Source organism: Vulpes lagopus, chromosome 2, assembly GCF_018345385.1.
Source record: "Vulpes lagopus strain Blue_001 chromosome 2, ASM1834538v1, whole genome shotgun sequence".
NCBI classification, from domain to species: domain Eukaryota; kingdom Metazoa; phylum Chordata; class Mammalia; order Carnivora; family Canidae; genus Vulpes; species Vulpes lagopus.
The window spans coordinates 82,619,219-82,638,554 of NC_054825.1; the positions used below are offsets into that span (position 1 = coordinate 82,619,219).

A 19,336-nucleotide genomic window follows, 5' to 3' on the forward strand; every position below is an offset into this window, starting at 1 on the left:
TTTTGAATTCAAGTATAATGTAAAAGAATTGTGATCACTGCCCACTCTGGAAATATGGCTTCATTTAGAGTGTTTATAGTTATTAAACTGTAAGAAAAATATAATTGACAGGAGGTAACGTGAACAGAGAATAAATTTTACTTGTTTATAAATCACTTTAAGTTCGCTAAACACAACCTATGGGTGAATTTTCTCAAATGTAAACAATGTTGATTTTCAAATGTCAAAGCTTCTCATTCAATCATGTTCTTTCTTCCAATGGAGCCAACTGATGTAGTAATCATCAACTGTGAAATATTATTTTCAACAAAATCTGAGACTACAAACAATGTCTTATTACTTTTATTCCCTTTAAAAATTAACCACTAAAAGTTTAGAAAACAAATTTGATATTTTCTAATATTTTATCCTTTGTGCTGTTATTCTAGATATTTGATATTTCTGTTATTTATGGTTTATAATATGCTTTTCAACACTTAGGCTATTGCCTGGAATAGTTAATTGAATTGATTTTTTTTCTGTGAAATCTCTTCTTTATTTGAAACCCAAAAAATGTATTAATTATGTGTCAGGCTTATTCCATTCATCTTGCATAAGCTTGATTCTTTAAACATAGATAGACTGAAGGACTATAATACCACAAAAATATCCTCAAAACTATAAACCAGTTAAAACAAATTTTCTGATCTTTCAATGCTAAGACTATAAATGAATCTCTGTAAGCATGGCCAAATGTATCCACAGTCATGTACCTCTACAGAAGCCAAAAAGCATACCTTGAAGGGATTCAGATATAAGGGTGCCAACATGACATACAAGCTTGATTGAACTGAGATCATCAGGCAGGTCTTTGGATGGAAAGGAGAGTTACTTTGCTCACTGAAGCTTTTCATTGAACCAAGATTCTGTTTAATCCCTTGGAGAACTCTGTTGAAGCTGAGAAGAGAAAGTGACCCTTTCTCTGCTGGATTTATCGCTGAACTCGGCTCAATTCATATTCCATAAAAGAAAGTCCTGTTTTAAGGTCTTGGAGCCCAGTTCATTCAAGTCAAAGTGTTTGATTTTCTTTAAGCTATTATTCTTTAAGTTATTATCACTATTATTATTTTTATTTGAGAGGTGATGGATTCACGAACCCCATGAAGATTCAAACACAATCAAGCACCAACAAACAAGGAGGGCATCGTAAAACAGCACACATCTGGACTTCAACATTCACAAAATGTGTAGCAGAGAGGGGTCCCTGGCTGGCTTAGTTGGTAGGGTATGCAACGCTTGATCTTGGGATCATGAATTCGAGCCCCATGTTGGGCATTGAGTGTACTTAAAAAAAAAAAAATGTGTAGTGGGAGGAATGCTCAGAGAGAATCACCTCCCTTTCTGGGGCCAGAGAAGACTAGCAGCTGCATATTCTGAGGCACTGGGACCACAAAGAAACCCCAGGAATACATGCAGGGGGAACAATCTCAATTCATCCAGGCTTGTTATCATGTCAATTTTCTAAATGTATGAATAGAGATAAGAGAACCTAATCTTTAATTAGTCACTTATTTCTTGGGGTCAGGACTACCTTTTGGTGAAGTGAATAAAAGGCTACACTTGGATTTGGAAGTAGTGTGCATTAGAATATGCCTGTTAACTAATATGTATTTCCTTGTCCAAGTATATAGTGTTATCTTGGTTTTCATGCTATTATTTTTATTTTCTGAAAATGTGGAAGATAAAATGTAGAAAAATCAAAATGAAGGTTTTCTCTCTTTTTATATAGAAAAGATAATTGATGGGTTTTTGTTTGTCTTTTGTTCTTTTTTAGGGAGACTTTAAAAGCAAGGCCAATTTGGAATTTGTAAAACATTATTGGCATTCTCTTTTAAATAAATACTATTGTTGGATGGGTGATTCAATAGAGAATCAGGAAAGACTTTCTTTTTGAGGGTTATATGATTCTTCCTAACACTTTTGGTAAACTAAAATTTTTAAAAAGATAACATTAACATTATTGTCTTATTTGTGTGTTTGTTTTTGCTTTTCTATACCTGGAAGGGTGGGAGGCACCTGGGTGGCTCAGCTGGCTAAGCATCTGCCTTCGGCTCAGATAGGTGATCCTGGGATAGAGCCCCCATGTGGGGCTCCCTGCTTAGTGGGGAATATGCTTCTCCCTCATCCTCTGCCCCTCACCCTGCTCATACTTTCCCTCTCTCCCAAATAAATAAATAAAATCTTCTATACCTGAAAGGGGTTGGGGAGAGATGACATACTTCATGAGAGGAATATGACATAGATAATGGTGATTTTTGGCAAGGAAAGAATTGGTGAATGCTAATGATCCTCTCCAATTCCTTCTGCCTCTTTCAGTGGCAGGTGAGCTGAGGACAAGAGTGAGAGTATTAGAGGGAGAAGGAGCATGGGGTCTAGTAGCTGCACCACATAGCTGTAGAGCTATGGCAGGATGCTTCCTCCAGAAATGCCTCTTCCCCCAAAAGCTCAAGTGGTGATAGAAAGCACGCAGCAGAGCAGAAGTATAAAAAAAGGAAGGCCAAGGTCTCCTAAGGATAATGGGCTTCAGATAGCAAAGCTGAGGTGCAGAACCAGGCAAACCAGGGCCAGGGGGCAGAGGTTGCCAGAGTGCCAGTAAGCAGGAGTCATAGAGGAGGTGAAGGAACAGTGATGGGAGATGATGGCGTAAGGCAGTGCAGTCCTGTGGAATTTCATGAGGAGTTTCTTAAAATGTAGATTGACAGGTCCCACAGGGATTTCTAGTGAGGTAGGTTTTTCATAGGCTCAGAAATCTGTATTTTAACCAGAGAGCTTATTCCAATCCAGGGCTTATCAACTACACTTCGTGAAGCCCTGGTGCAAGGGATCAGAGGTACAGTGTCTTGTCTTTTTGGCAACAAGGCACAGACTGGAATTTTTTCAGCTTTCAGAATGGGAATACGTTTCTGTCCTAGTTCTACTGTATGGTCAATCTCTGTATCTTTTGAGAATTGTACAGGTCCACATATTCCAGAAGTTATGCAGGTGACGCCTTGGACATTTAATGGTGGCTTTAAGCATTCGTTACTATTTGAGGTAAAAACCCCTGACTCAGGGCAGCAGGGCAAGGCAGGAAGAGTAGGAGTCAGAGAAGGTATATTCCTTCTTCCAGAACATATAACTGTGGAATTTAAACTGTTGTGGGCAAAAGAAACATACAATTTTGTACCCTATTTTTTACTTACATCATATCTTTAGCATCATTTCATACTTCTATAAAATCTTCATGTTCTGCAAAACATAAAATCAAGCAGCCTTTCAATAATTCAAACAACTGCTCTGCTATGTAGGGTATAATATATCTCTTCAAAGTTTTTCCTATTACATGGCAATTAACATCTCGGATGATAGAGTGTCTTTTCTTGTTTCCTAGGCTAAATTCCTACAAGTCCCAGGATACAGGTTGGGATCCTGCTCAAATGGCACATGCCTTTTTGTTCAGCTTTGATACATACTGCTAAATTGTGAGAATTGTTTAATGTGGAATAACCCTTGTTTTCAAGGAGATGCTTCCATTTGTAGTCAAAAAGAAGTGTCATAAAATCCTCTTTGGAAGGTATTGGTTCCTAAGTCTCAAAATCCAGTTTCACAGCATCTGTGACATTACAATAGATTTCTCAAGATATTCAAGTATCCGGGATAATATGGAGGAAAGCTAATATCATTCAATCTGGACCCACATTTATATTAATTCGTCTGAAATTAGAAATGCTTCTTATGTCCTGTGAAAGAGGAAAAACCAAATAAGATTTGTCAGATCAGCTACAGGCATCTATCGCACTGGATAATTGCAGCTCTACTAACACTTTATGATAAATGTGCATTTGTGAAAACAAATACCCTGCAACAAAGCTCTAAAGCATTCATGTCCAGATTCTACACTAAGCCAGCTCATTGCACAGACACAGCTCATTGTCAGTAACATTGCCAAAGATGCCTCACACAACAATGAAGTCTTCCGTGTGATATTTCTGTGGCTTCTGGGGTTTTCTCATGCTTTGTATAGATACTAATTTCTAGAGTCCTACTTTTCAGTCTAGAAAACATGAAAAAAGAGGCAACAGAGCTGAGAAAATTGAATATAGACATTGATTTGTCCTCATGCCAAAGTGAGTCTTAAAGTAAAACGAAGGTTCATTCAAGCTCATTCAAGATTAGTTAAGACTAGAATAGCCATTGAAGAAAAGAGGAATTGTTCTGGAGGGAGATTGTAAGAGTAAAACAAAACAAAACCAAAAAAAAAGTTTTGAAAGGTGAAGATAAAGATGTTGGCCACAGGAAAGGCCAGAGCTTCCTGGTAGCTTCCATGCAATCTCAATGAAATGGATTTTTGTGAGAAACAGTAGTAATTACGAGGATGGGCAACATCTTTTATCACTGTGAAGGCGTGGGACCAGAATGGCACAGTAGTTGAGAACGGTTGGCCTAGGTTCAAAACTTCTCCATATGTTAGTTAGCTGTGTGACTGGATAAGCTACCTCCCTAAACCTCAGTTTTCTCTCTGTCAATAATGATGGTGTTAATACCCACCTCCCAGGGTTGCTGTGAAGATAAAAAAGTAATGCATAAATGGTTCTTAGCACAAGAACCATTGTGGGGTCCCCTTTAGGCACTCTGTGAATTTAGCCATTAAAGATGCTGTGGGTCCTAATGACAATTACTAATAACTGCCCATAAATAGCACAGGACCATGAACTATAACCGAGTAGAAGTTAAATGTAAAAGCATATTATGAGCACAAGGTAATTTCTGTATTTTCTCCCAAACTCCAATCCTTCAGTAAAATTTAATGTCACACAAATGTATCTATGTAACCAGGGCCTTGGAAAGTGAGGTGAGACCATGTTCAAGGTTTGAAGAAAAGAAAACCAGAGAAAAGCTGGAGCAGCCGGTAGCAGTAAAGAGGAGCCAATAGAAACCAATAAGCAGTCGATTTCAGAACAAGATCTAGAGGTAACAACCACCCATATATTAGTATCCTCTTCAGGAATGGCTGAAACAACTGAAGAAAATGCCAGATCCCAAAGCTACTTAAGATGGGGACTGAAGTTATCTTATTTGATTATTCATGTAAAAGGTGACCCCAATATCCTGGAAAACTTAGAAAGATTTGAGTTATATACATATAAATGTAGAATATCTATCTACATCTTAAAAATTCTGGAAGGATATAAATGTTTAAACAATATTTCCTGGGAAGGGAGATAACTGGAAGCCTTTGGTTTTCTACTTTCTATATTTTTACATTGTTTAAAAATAAACATGAACTATCTTTATAAACATGAAGATCAGTAAAGATCTTTTCACGACCATTATTTTTATGTACCCAGTGATAACTTACCTGATGGTGTTGTTTAGAAGGTCTGAGCTTTATTATTCCCACACTCTCTGCAGACTAGCCAACAGGACCACCAAGGCATCCTTCAGCCCTGCCATATGTCTGGGAGACTTTTGTGGGAAACAGAACACTAGCATCTCCTCATCAGTCACGAGAGGCTGTTGATTGCAGAAGTAGGGCTATATTGCTGGTCATTTCTTGCTCTGAAAGCAACCAGGTGACTCTCAGTGGATGTGGCTCTTCCTGGAGAATTCTTAATGCGAAGGCGATTCAAAATAGGTCATCTGATGTTCCTCTAAGTCCCACCCACCGTAGTTTCTCATAGCTACTTCTAATCTTACATTTGATAGATGGATAGACAAATAGCTTCAGTTTATCAAGTAACAAAATCCCAGTCCTTTGCCTCTTGGGTTTGTCTAGAATTTTCTAGGAAAGAGAAAGAGTGTGTTGCATGCAGTTGGAGTCGGCTCATTGGTTGCTTCGCACCAGCTGGTGTTCTGCGTTCAGGAAAGCATCTGCCCCTGGACTCCAGCACCTTAAACATATGCCCACAGGCATGCTAAGAGACTCAGCAATTATGGCTTCAGTGTGATCTCCTGGGTGCCCACTTTCTCCCCTCTCCCATCACTGCCAGAGCTCTTCCTTCCTGCCACTAGGTCCTTGGACTCTAAATGATGCTACCTCAGCTAAGGTATGTCCATGGATGTGCTGATCAGGACCTGGCCTGTGTAACCCTGGGAACCTGTTCATGCTCTCATGTCTGCTATCTCTTGTCCAAGACTCTCTCTGTCTGCAGTATGACTCCTGATCTCCAGTACTGACTGTCCTCTCTGCCAGACAGGAAGCATTGTTCTCTCCCTGTGTCCAGCTCTTTCAAAAAAAAGTCCTCATAGCAAAGAAGTAGCTTCTTAGCAATCTGCTCTATTCCCTTTCCTTTATAGTACAGCTTTATGTGGTAAAATAGACCACTTGAGCAATGGTTTATGAACCTAACTGCTAGACAATTTTATTGCTACTAAGGATTGCTACTATCCCTCCTGTCTTCCTTTGCTTCCACACTCACCATTACTCTCACCCTACTCAATCTGTCTACTGGCCTATCTCCATTCAACTAAACCCAAAGTGTGAACCAATTCAATGCCTTTTGTGAGGATGTATGCTAACAAGGGTGAATTGTTTCTAATTGCCTTCTAATATTCTGTTACAGAAAAGCTTTGAAGTCTGTTTGGCCATGTACACAGATACCCTTCAGAGAGATGTTAGCTGCGGTCAGAAGTGGATTTATAGATTTACCATGTTGTTAGCAAAGCTTAATATTTAGAGTCTCTCAATTGCACCTGCTCTAAAGCTTGCGGTATTCTCTGGGTAACAAAGAACGAAGTAGCCCTAGCCATGTGCAGGAGGCAGGAAGTGCCGCCCAGCTTGGTGGTCACCCTCTACATGCTGGAAGTGGTACTAAGACTGTAGTGGGACTTGTAGGCTGCCAGGAATACTTCCATGTCATCCTGGGCCTCCACTTATAACCCCAGGCCCTATTTTTGACTCCAAGGAGAAGGGCCAAGGAGATATTTCCCTATCTGCAGGGCACTAAGACTTTTCTGTCCGCCATCTCAGATACTTCCCCGTGGGAAGAAGGGCAGCAAAGACCTAATCAAAGTGGACTGTCTTCTGTGCCAGGGGTCATCAGCATCCATGCTCAGTGAAAAAACATACTGGAATTTTGCCATGATTTTCCTGATCACTGCCTGAGCAAGAAATCCAGATGTGGTATCACCAGTAATGAATGATGAGCCAAGCAAACTTTCTCCTCTATGTTTCCACCAATCACAATAGAGGAAAGATTGAATTATATTTTTAGTTTCTAGAGGAAATATTACAATTTTTCCTATGAAGAGATAATCAAAGTGTACGTTGCCCCAAAACATGAAGAAAATTGTTATAGAGGTGTTGGGCAGGTCATAGTCAACATTACTACTATTGCCAATAGAAAATTTTATTTTTCTAAATGTTGTGTTTGTACTATTTTTCAGATTTTTTTTTAAATATAAGGTTTAGTGATTCATTTTCTCATTCTACTCACTTTTATAATTTTTATTTTATTTTATTTTCTTAAATTTTTATTTATTTATGATAGTCACACAGAGAGAGAGAGAGACGCGGAGACATAGGCAGAGGGAGAAGCAGGCTCCATGCACCGGGAGCCCGACATGGGATTCGATCCCAGGTCTCCAGGATAGCGCCCTGGGCCAAAGGCAGGCGCTAACACTTTTATAATTTTTATATTCATAATTTTGTGGGTTTCTTAAAAAAGGTCGGCCCACCTGGTATGTCCAACACTAGCTGTTGTCTGGTTCCCATTCAGGCTGTTACTTAGCAAAAGCTGACCCTGCAGGGACAGATGCAGAAGGTACAAAAGTTTAATGTTGATGAACTTCAAAATAATTAAATCAATTTACCACAGCGTAAGGACTTATATATGGTCTCTCAAATCTTTTTAAAAAAATTTTTTTTATTATTCATTTATGAATGATCACACACAGAGAGAGAGGCAGAGACACAGGCAGAGGGAGAAGCAGGCTCCACGCACTGGGAGCCCGACATGGGATTCGATCCCGGGTCTCCAGGATCGAGCCCTGGGCCAAAGGCAGGCGCTAAACTGCTGCGCCACCCAGGGATCCCTCTCAAATCTCTTCTATTGATCTGTGTGCCTATTCTTGTGCCAAACCACATCATCTTGACTACTGTGCCTTTACAATATGTTCTGAAATCAAGTAATATAAATCTACCAATATTATTTTCCTTTTTCAAAATTGTTTGGCAATTCTATAACTTTTGTATTTCCATGTAAATTTTAAGATTGGCTTGCCAATTTCTATAAAAATTCCTATTGGGATTTTGATAGAGATTACACTGAATTTAGAGATCAATTTAAAGATAATTGTCATCTTGCATATTAAGATTTCTATCAATCAACAAAGTACATCACTATTTATTAGATACCTATTTTTCTCAGCAATATTTTCTGGTTTTCAATGTATGAGTCTTGTTCTTCTTTGTTAAATTGTTAAACCTATTCCTAAGTATTTTACTCTTTTTTTATTTTACTCTTTTTGATGCTAATGTGAATAAAATCATACCTTAATTTCATTTGTAGAATGTTCACTGTTACTAAATAGAAATACAATTATTGATTTTTTATATTATCTTGCATCCTCCAACTTTGCATAACTCATTTATTAGTTCTAGGAGCTTTTTTGTAGATTCCATCTGATTTTTTATATAAATGGTCATGTTATCTGTAAGCAATGACAGTTTTACTTCTTAAATTCCCATCTAGATGCTTTTTTTTTCATTATTGCTATGACTATAAACACTAGTACAATGTGATATAGAAGTGATAAGAATGGGCATCTTTGTCTTATTCTCATTCAGAGGCAAAGCATTTAGTCTTTCATCACTGTGGATGGTGTTAGCTTTGTTCTTTTAAAGATGTTTTTATCAGGTTGAAGGAGTTTTATCATGAGGCGTATTGGATTTTGTCAAGCGAATTTTCTGCATCTACTAGGTTGATCATGGGTTTTTTGCTTTGTTCTATTTATATGGTATGTTACACTAATTGCTTTTAGATGTTAAATCCACCTTGCACTCCATTTTTGATGTTTATCTTGTTAAATGTAATCTTTCGTCATCTCCTAATAAGGAGTACTCTTTCTGAGCTAATCAATAGAACAATTGGAGTTTCTCCAAAACTTGAAACTAAGAAGCATATGTTATGGCATTTATAGGCACACCGCAGGGTCCAGATAGGTAAATACTGTGTCGCTATAGTGATAAATGGCAGTGATTCTTCCCAGGATGACTTAACAGTAAATATTTTATTTATTTATTTATTTATTTATTTATTTATTTATTTATTTATTTTCTTACTTACTTATTTGAGAGAGAGAGAGAGCACCTGTACAGTTGGGAAAAGGGCAGAGGGAGAGAGAGAGCAAGAGAATCTCAAGCAGACTCTATGCTGAGCAGGGAGCCTAATGTGGGGCTCAATCTCACAACCCTGAGATCATAACCTGAGCAGAAATCAAGAGTTGGGTGGACACTTAACCAACTGATCTACCCAGGTGCCCCACAAACAGCTCCTCTAGAAGTATTTATCAATGATCTTAGAGTCCCCTACCCTGAAGATTTAATAAAAATACAGATAAAGTCTCTAGTGAAGTACAGAGTTTAGTCTAAACTTTCTGTAGTATGTTTGCCTGTGTATGTCTCTCTCTGTTTGTATCTCCCCAATAATTAGTTGTGTATGTTTCAATAAAAAAAAAAGTCTTCTAAGTAGTAGTGTCATTTTGTAAAAGATTAAACACTATTAAATTTACATAATTTGGAAACACTCAAGCAGAGAAACAAAAATTAAATGAAAGTATTGAAACAAAAGGTAGGTATAAATAAGTATTAGGTAAGTATTGAAAGATTTTTTCATTTCCTTCAATAAGGGTAATATTTACCTTTGCCTTAAGATCTTGATATGACAAATATTTTCCAGTTAATGATTTGTCCAAGAAAAAGAGTCAATTTCTCTTTGCTCTGTTCCATAAAGCTCAAGGAAGTTTTTATATTAAAAACAATGAAGAAGAATACAAATGCCCTATTGGAACCAATAAGTGGGAGCTGTTGGCCTTTTAATTTGTTCTTAATACAATGATTAAATTCCTCTCAGATGACATTCCTCCTCTCCATCTGTATTTTAGAAATACAGAAAAATTAATAGATTTATAATGTAATCAATGTTGAATTAAGACCCATCAAGCTAATTAAGTGCTTCAGATACCAGCAAAGCAGACAAACCATAAATGACTAAGAAAAGTTTAACTGTGGTAAATTTATACAGCACTTCAAAGTAAGAAAATCTACAAGAAAGTAATCTTAATTTCAATATTTTCATGAGTTTATGACCTTATGAAAAAATTAATTCTTTTCAATTACATGTGGGGTTATCATAATCCCTTCTGTATTTGGAGCTTCTAAAATTCTCTATCCGGTTCTGGATACAAAAACTCTCAACACAGAGGGTTAAGGCATCAAAGCTGAAAGCTAGTACACTTACAACTATTTATATTGCAAAACCTTTGCCCTTCTGGGAGAACATGCAGTTTCCCAAACACTAACCTCTCTTTACAAGGTTATGCTTATTAGCTGGGATTTGTAGCTCAATGGCAACACTGTTCATCCTTGGTTCAATTCAGATTGTAATTTCTTTTTAAACTACCTGACCCTTATAATCATATGGTGAGTAGGTCTGATCATTCATCTTCCCGAAGCCAAGTTTTTGGTCTGAACACAGAGTCACTTGTGTTTCTGAAGCCTCTCAGCATTATGATGATTGGGGTAAAAACTGTCAATTGAGAAAAGTTTGAAAGAAACCTTTCATACAATGTTTTCATTGTCTTGTTCTTTTTCTGGAACTAAAGTTCCTGATTGAAAAAACCAAAGTCTTTCTCATTTATATTTTCTCTCTCCTTGTCTGTCTTTGATACAATATGCGTTATTTCCTCAATTTACTAATGATTTCTTCAGCTGTAACTAATGCTCCTAAACTATTCATTGAGTTATATATTTCAATAATAATATTTCACAGTTCTTTAAGGTCTGTTTGGCTTTTTTTATTATCTGCCTTATCTTTTTACATATTGCTTATAATATCTCTTAAATTCAGTTATTTTTTAAAGAATTTCATAGCATTCCATTCCTGCTAATTCTAATATCTGAATTCCTTGAATATAAAATCAGTTTCCCAGTCAAAATGGCTTATTTCTCCATGTGTTTGATTAATTAATCTAGAAGCATTAATTAGGAAGGCCTTCTTTCTGAGAGGATTTTTATTCACTTCTTAGAGAAACCATCAGAGTTTATTGACCTGGGACTACTTTCATGCATTAAAGATTCCTGGTTGTATGCAGGAGTCTTACGTTCAGCTTCTTTATTTACCTGTAATCCTTAACTTATCTCAGAATCACAGCCTTTTTCTCTTTCCCAACTACTTTCGGTTTAACTCACTTTGATTTGTAAGATGATTATCTTGCTTTTTAATGAGCCAAAAAATGTTTTACTTTATCCAATAACTTACTTTATTTTAGTGGAAGGATAATTGAGCATATCTAGCCAACCATACTGCCAAAAGCAGAAATCATCTACTCCTTTCTTAGTCGATTTTGGCAATTTGCACTTTTCATATAACTTACTTATTTTATCTGTTTTGTAATGTGTTTGTATAAAGTTGTTTAAAGTGCCTTCTTATTTTTTAAATCTCTCCTGTGTTTTTCTTGATCTCCATCTTCATTCCTAATAATTTTGTCTCTTCTGTTTTTCCTTAATCAATTTCACCAAAGAAATATATATATATGTATATATGTATATATACATATATATATATACACACAAATATATATACACACACACATTTTTTTTAAAGACCAATTTCTGACTTAGTTTAAGTGGACGCTCTCTACTGTATCAGTTTTATACTCCAGAGGTCAGCAAATTTTTTTCTGTAAAGGGCCAGAAATTTTAAAACTGAAAAATACAGTAATCAGAATAAAACACTTAATTGATGGGATCAATAATAGGATAGAAGAGACAGAGGAATAAGATGGAAGAAACAGAGGAAAGAATCAATAACCTTAAAAATAAAACAATAGAAATTAATCGATCTGAAAAACTGAAAGAAAATTATTTAATATTTGTGTCTTCAGAGTCCTAGAGGAAAGAACAAAAGCAAGATGGAAAAGAACTTGAAGAAATAATGGCTGAAAACTTCCTGTATTTGGCAAAAGATATAAATACATCGATTTAAGAAGCTGACCAAAACTTAAACAAGTTAATCTCCAAAAATCTACACTAAGACCCATCAGAGTCAAAGTTCTAAGACTAAAGGAAGGAAGGGAGGAAGGGAGGGAGGGAGAAGGGAGGAAGGAAGAAAGAAAGGAAGTAGGAGAGAGAGGGGAAAGAAATAGAGAAATGACACTTACCTATAATGGAAAAACAATTTTAAAAAACTGAGTTTCCCATCAGAAACCACAGAGTTCAGAAGGAACTTTTGGGGAAAAAAATCTCAAAAGTTCACCAGTTTGTTAGTGTTGAAATGAAAAAGTAGAATCCTGTATTTAGTGGAAACATCCCTCCAAAATGAAGGAAAAATCAAGAGAATTTCAGGTGAAGGAAAACTAAGAGACTTTAATGCCAATAGACATATAATAAGAACAATAAAAGGCTAACAAAATTTCCCTAAACAGAAAGGAAATGCTACTAAAGGAATTTTAGAAGATCAAGAAGGAGGAATGTACATAGTAAGTAAAAATCTGGGTAAGAACGATGTACTTTCCTTCTCCTCTTGAGTTTTCAAAATTATATTAGATGGTTGAAGCAGAAATTACAACAAATATGGTTCTAAATATATGTAGAGGTACTATTTAAGATGATGACCAATATAGAAGAGTAAAGAGACATGAAGGGAAGTAAGATTTCTACATTTGACTACAACTGGTAAAGGGATGACACCATACATGTTGTGAGCTATGTATTTATAATGTAATGCTTACAGCAAACATTGTTTATAGTTTATAAATGGTTTATAAAAAGATGTGCTAAATACATCATTGAAAAATTAAAATGGAATTCTAAAATCTATTCAACTTATTCCCAGGAAAGCAAGGGAACAAATTAATGAAGATGGCAGAAACCAATAAAATTGAAAACATTAAAACAATATAGCATATTAATGATGCAAAAAGCAGGTTTTTTTAAAAAAAAAGTCAATAAAATTGACAAACTTCTAGCAAGATTTACAAAGAATAAAAGAGATAAGACATGAGTTAACAAAATCTGGAATGAAATAGTGGATATCACTGCAGACACTATAGACATTAAAAGTATAACAAAGGAATATGACAAATAACTTTACGAACATAAACTTGACAAATTGAGGTGAAATAGTCCAATTCTTTGAAAAAACACAAACTACCACAACTCAGTATGAAATAGGTAACTTAAATAGCTGCAGAAATATTATGGAGATTTAATTTATAACTAAAAACCCCCTCTCCAAAATTCCAATGTCTAGATGCTTTCATTGGACAATTCTACCAAGTGTAAAAATAATTAGTATCAATTCTAAACAATCTCTTAGAAAATAGAAGAGGAAGGAACATTTCCCAATTCATTTTGAAGCTATTACCTGATAGTAAAACCAGACAAAACACTACGAAGAAAAGAAAGCAACGATAAGTGCCTCTCATGAATACAATTGCAAACATCCTTAACAAAACATTAGCCAATATAATTCAGTAACATATAAAGAAAATTATACACCATGACCAAGTGGGGTTTATTTCAAGGATGCAAGGCTGGTTTAATATTTAAAACTCAAAACCATATTAACAGGCTAAAGAAAAAAAATCACATGATCATATCATTGGTGTAGAAAAAACACTGGACAAAATTGAACACCAATTCATGAGAAGAAAAACTCTCAGAAGAATAGGAATAAAGGGGAAGTTCTCCAACTTGATGAAGAGCATCTACAAGAGACCTACAGCTAACAATATATTTAATGATGAAACACTAAATCCTTTCCTGAGATTGGGAATAGGGCAAGGATATCTTTCTCCACTCTTGTTCTGAAAGTTCTAGGCACTGTATTAGTGGGGGGAAAAAAAGGAAATAAAAGGCATACAGATCAGAAAGAAAGAAAATATTGCTATTTTCAAATGTCATGATCATCTATGTAAAATATCCCAAGAAATCTACACAAAGCTCCTAGAACTGGGATCCCTGGGTGGCGCAGTGGTTTGGCGCCTGCCTTTGGCCCAGGGCGTGATCCTGGAGACCCGGGATCGAATCCCACGTCGGGCTCCCCGTGCATGGAGCCTGCTTCTCCCTCTGCCTATGTCTCTGCCTCTCTCTCTCTCTCTCTGTGTGTGTGACTATCATAAATAAAAAATAAAAAATAAATAAATAAATAATAAATAAAAATTAAAAAGCTCCTAGAACTAATAAGTGAATTAAGCATGGTATTGGCATACCAGAAAAACATACAAAAAAACAATTGTATATATACTTGCAATAAACACATGAATATGGGAATTAAAAACACAGTATCAGGGATCCCTGGGTGGCGCAGCGGTTTGGCGCCTGCCTTTGGCCCAGGGCGCGATCCTGGAGACCCGGGATCGAATCCCACATCGGGCTCCCGGTGCATGGAGCCTGCTTCTCCCTCCGCCTGTGTCTCTGCCTCTCTCTCTCTCTGTGACTATCATAAAAAAAAAAAAAAAAAAAAAAAAAAAAAAAAAAAAACCACAGTATCATTTACAATCTCTCAAAAAAATGAAATGCTTAGGTGTAAATCTAATAAAAGCATATGTAGAACTTAATATGCTGAAAACTACACAATACTGACTAAAGAAATCAAAGAAGACCTAAATAAATGAAGAGACATCTTGTGATAATGGATTAGAAGACTAACATAGTAAAATGTCAAATTTCCCAAATTGGTATGTAGGTTTAACACAACTTTTATAAAAAAATCTCAGTAAGATATTTCTGTACACATGGGTAAGAGTATTCTAAAATTTATATGGAAAGATAATGGACTAAAGTACCTGAACTGATTTTGAAAAAGGAGAATAAAGTAGAAACAAGCAGTCTATATGATTTCAAGCCTTAGTAAATAGAAAAATCAATATTGTCTAGTATTGGTGGAATTACAGACACATAGATCAATGGAATATAACAGACAATCCAGATACAGACCCACACAAATACACCCAACTGATTTTTGTCCAGCTTGTTTTTGACAGAGGAGCAAAAACCATTCAATAGAGAAAAGAGCCTTTACAACAAAAATGATATTGGAACAACTGAACATCCATAGGAAAGAAAAAAAGAAAGAACCTATATATAGGTCTCACATTTTATGCAAAATTAACTCTAAATGGATCATTGACTTAAAAGTAAAATGTAAGACCACAGAACTTTTAGAAAAGAATGCAAGATAAAAGTGAAAATCTTTGTATCTAAGGATAGGCAAAGAGTCTGTGACACCAAAAAAAGGAAAAATTGACAAACTGGACTTCATCATCAAAATTAAAAACTTTTGCTCTGTGAAAGACCCCACTATGAGGAAGACAAGCTACAGAGTGGAAGGAAATACCCGGAAATCAGTTTAGATGTTGGACAAAGGACTAGTATCTAGAATACATTAAAAAAAAAAAAAAAAAAAAAGCACTCAGAACTCAACAATAAAAAAATAAAAAATAAAAAAACAACTCAATTAGAAAAGGAGGGAAAGACATGAAGAAATACATCACTGAAGAAATACAGGTGCCAAATAAGCACTTGGAAAGGTGTTCAACATCATTAACCACTGAGGTATAAAATAAAACCTTTCACAACAGCTAAAACTAAAATTTGTGATATCACCAAATGCCGATAGGGAAGTGAAGAAACTGGATCATTCAAACTTTGCTGGTGGAAATGCAAACTGGTATAGCCACTCTGGAAAATGATTTGGCAATTTCTAAAAAACTAAACATTCAACTACCCTATGACTCTGCAATTTCACCACTGGGCATTTATTCCAAAGAAGTGAAGACTATGAAAACACAAAAACCTGTACACAAAGGAATATAGCTTTATTCATAATAGCGCAAACTGATCAGACATCCTTCAGCTGGTAAATGTTTAATTGTGATACAGCCAACACTGTGGAACACTACTCAGCCCTAAAAAAGGAAAGAACAACCAGGTACACTTGATACATGCAACAGGTGGTATGACTCTCCAGAGAATTATGCTGAATGCAAATAGCTAATCCCAAAAGAGTACATTCTGTATGATTCTGATGATATAAAATTATTGAAATAATAATTATAAAAATGGAGAACAGATTATGGTTGGAAGGAGGCTGGAGCAAAGGAATTGGAGAGGTTTCTGTGCTTGAATGCGTATATGGAAAGTTCTGCATATTGACTTTGTCAATGTCCTTATCCTAATGGTGATATCGTTGTTGTTTTGGGATATGTTACCATTGGGATAAATTGGGTGAAAAGTACATGAAAGGGTGTTCTGTATTGGTTTTTACAATTGAATGTGAATGTCCTGTTATCTCAAAATGAAAGTTTAATTTAAAATTTTAGCATTAAACACATTTCACATTTTATAAAATGGGCTTTTTATTTGAAGTGCCTGTGCCTTTCCAAAGGTAAGTATTGGTCATTTACCTCCATTTCAGGTTTGAGAAGTTTCATGTAACATAGACAACTTCTAAATTACTAAGAAAAATGAGCGTAGATAAGAAAAGACACAAGGGAAGTCTGAATTCAGAACAAATAATATCCTTTTGCATCCAAAATAGAACTAATTAAAAAAAAAAAAAAGAACTAATTTAAATGATATATGATGGTTACCTTACTGAGTTGGGGTATAAACCCCGCCCCAAAGTAATAATTAAATGTTAAAATATGGTAACCGTTAGGAAGATTAAAACATGAAGCCTGGCATTAGATATAGGTTAGATATGGTCACGTACACTGAAAACACCTTTAAATGAACTTAAAATGACTATAGTACCTGGGTTTAGAAGAATGAAATAAAATACAATATTCTCCACTAAATTATAATCTTTTTTTAATTTCTAGAATCATCACTGACATTAGAATCTGCTTTGATCTGAAAGCTTTTTATGGTTAGGTCTTTAGTATACAGGTTACTAAAAGCTTATATCTCTGTCTTGGGTCTGTCTAGTTTCTAGAGCTATAAACTGGTTGTCTTTATCTGGTCTGACTTCAGTATTTCAGATCTGTCCTTAAATAGTGGTATGAAACTTTCAGAAGGCACTAGAAACTGAAATTAGTGTCGGGAAATCTTCATCGAGGCTAATAACTGCATTTCTAAGTTTTCCACCAAGGCTAATAGGTTTTGGAGTTAGCAACTACTGTCTAACAGTACTTACAGTAAACACTTAAAAATCTGTACTTTGGGTTTGCCAAAGTGGGAATTAGTGTCCTTTCAAGTTTATTTAAAGACACAGTGCAGTTCTAGCAGACTCCCTCTAAAACAGGTAGGGGTGTTATACATGTAACGACTGCACAGGAAATCTGGTTTTGGATTCCACCACTTACGTTTTAAGCAGAAATGCCATCACTACACAAAACCTACAGGAATCCCACTCTGAGTAATTAAGTGACCAACCTCTTAAAAACCTGCCAGGAGCAACAGTGTCTATAAAAATCTATTTAGTGTGTGTGCCAGTTATTTAGTTCTATTTCTGCACTTAAAATTACGATTATTTGGAGAAAAATAAATTATCACATAATTTTCACGCTAACCAAATAGTTGCCAAAACAAAGGATTAAGATGGGCATTCTGACACCTCCGTGTGTCCATTACGAGCACATGAGTTAACAAGAGCTGCTGTCACGCATTGTCAGAGGAGTGGTACAGTGTAGCCCTTTCAGGCTCCTGCTGGTGAAATTTCCCTGCTTGAGACATCGAGCTGTTCAAATATTAGGGTGGATTGAAGAGGCCTGGGATCCACAGGGCACTGCTTCATTTTCTTAAGTCAATCATGAAAATACACAAACTGACTCCCCCGCCCCTACCCCGGGGAAAGCAGGAAGCCTGATGATGTTCTTTACCACTAATGAGAAATTTTCATCATATTTAAATGAACCAAAAACACCATTTAATTCAGAACTTGCCCGAACTCTATCTCCCTCTGAAATTTACTTTGATTGCAGTAATCTGGTCATGTGTAAACAGTCAATTCTGACTTTAAAAACACAAATGCTGAGTATGTTACCCTTGTAAACTGTTCTTTACTATGAAGGTGGACAAGGACTTTTTTCTTTATACAGGTTTTATCTTTCATTGTGTTTTTTTTTTTTCTACACGAAGAAACAAAAATTACACCAATTAGAAACACGATTCTGTACTTTCCTTGCTAAATCAGACTAATTTAGTGGGACAAAAAGTCTTCAAAAATCATTTTTCATAATAAATTCATTGAAAAACATTGATATTCAAAACACTTTTTCTGTACAAAATGTCACCATTTCCTAAAAAAAAAAAAGAAAAAAAAAAGAGCAGTGAGGATGGTGAAGGACCCAGTGGCAACCTCTTCAAGGTTCAGTGTCAGACAACGCTGCCCAATCTGCTGCTGGTGCACTGGGTGCACAGGGTACTCGGAGCCTGACTCCAGATGCTGCCTTCATGCTTTGCTGGCCTGGATCAAGCTCCATTTGTGCTCACATGTATATTATTCTAGAACTGATTCCATGCCTACTAGAAAACAAGCTGAATTATGTTGCAATGGCACCTTTTACCATCAATTGTTGTGCAAAACCAAAATATTTCCATATTTAACGACCAGTACAAGTGTCAAACACATCCTGCCACACTACCACTCAACCTCAGCAGAGGCTGGTTAATTCCAACGTGCGCTATTCTAGAATGTCTTTGGAGCACACTAAAACGAACAGGTGTCATGTGATGAGGAAACTTCTTCAGTCTGAGACTCAGTTGGACCCAAACAGATTCAAATATACTGACTGCCATAAAAACAGCCTCAACTTTATTTTCTATAGTGTAAGCTTCACCTTTCTAAGCGATTCTAAAATTAACTAAAGGAAAACTTTGAGAACTTGAAAACTTCGGCTATTGCGCTGTTTTTCATTTTATTTTTTCAAATCAAGGCTATTCTTTTTGCTCCAAATATTTTGGGGTAAAACTTTCCCTAAAAATCAATGCAAGCTACTAAATTTCTTGTTTTTAATCAGTGATCTGTGTCCCAAGTAAAATAACTGATAAAATATTACACTTTAAAATGAAGATCCTAAAATCATGCAAAAAAAAAAAAAATTAAGTGCTTTTGCTATTACAGGGAACTCATGAAGTGAATAGAATAAATGC

General features: G+C 35.9%; 1 protein-coding gene across 4 annotated transcripts in view; it reads right to left on the reverse strand.

The window, feature by feature from the left end:
• Nucleotides 1-2,169: 2,169 nt before the first annotated feature.
• The window catches only part of STX7 (syntaxin 7), a 64,337-nt gene continuing 47,170 nt past the window's right edge, over nt 2,170-19,336 (reverse strand). Inside the window, exons 11-13 of one of the 4 annotated variants that reach the window (XR_005985974.1) lie at nt 7,696-7,760; nt 5,378-5,627; nt 2,170-3,267 (exon numbers count right to left, since the gene is read on the reverse strand). Coding sequence is in view for 3 of the 4 variants with exons in the window: in XM_041743254.1 (XP_041599188.1) it covers nt 5,519-5,627; nt 7,696-7,760 (174 nt within the window). In the remaining variant the exon portion in view is untranslated. Of the gene's footprint in view, nt 3,268-5,377; nt 5,628-7,695; nt 7,761-19,336 lie in introns of those variants that run through there. The other 3 variants (XM_041743254.1, XM_041743255.1, XM_041743256.1) reach the window with 3 other exon arrangements.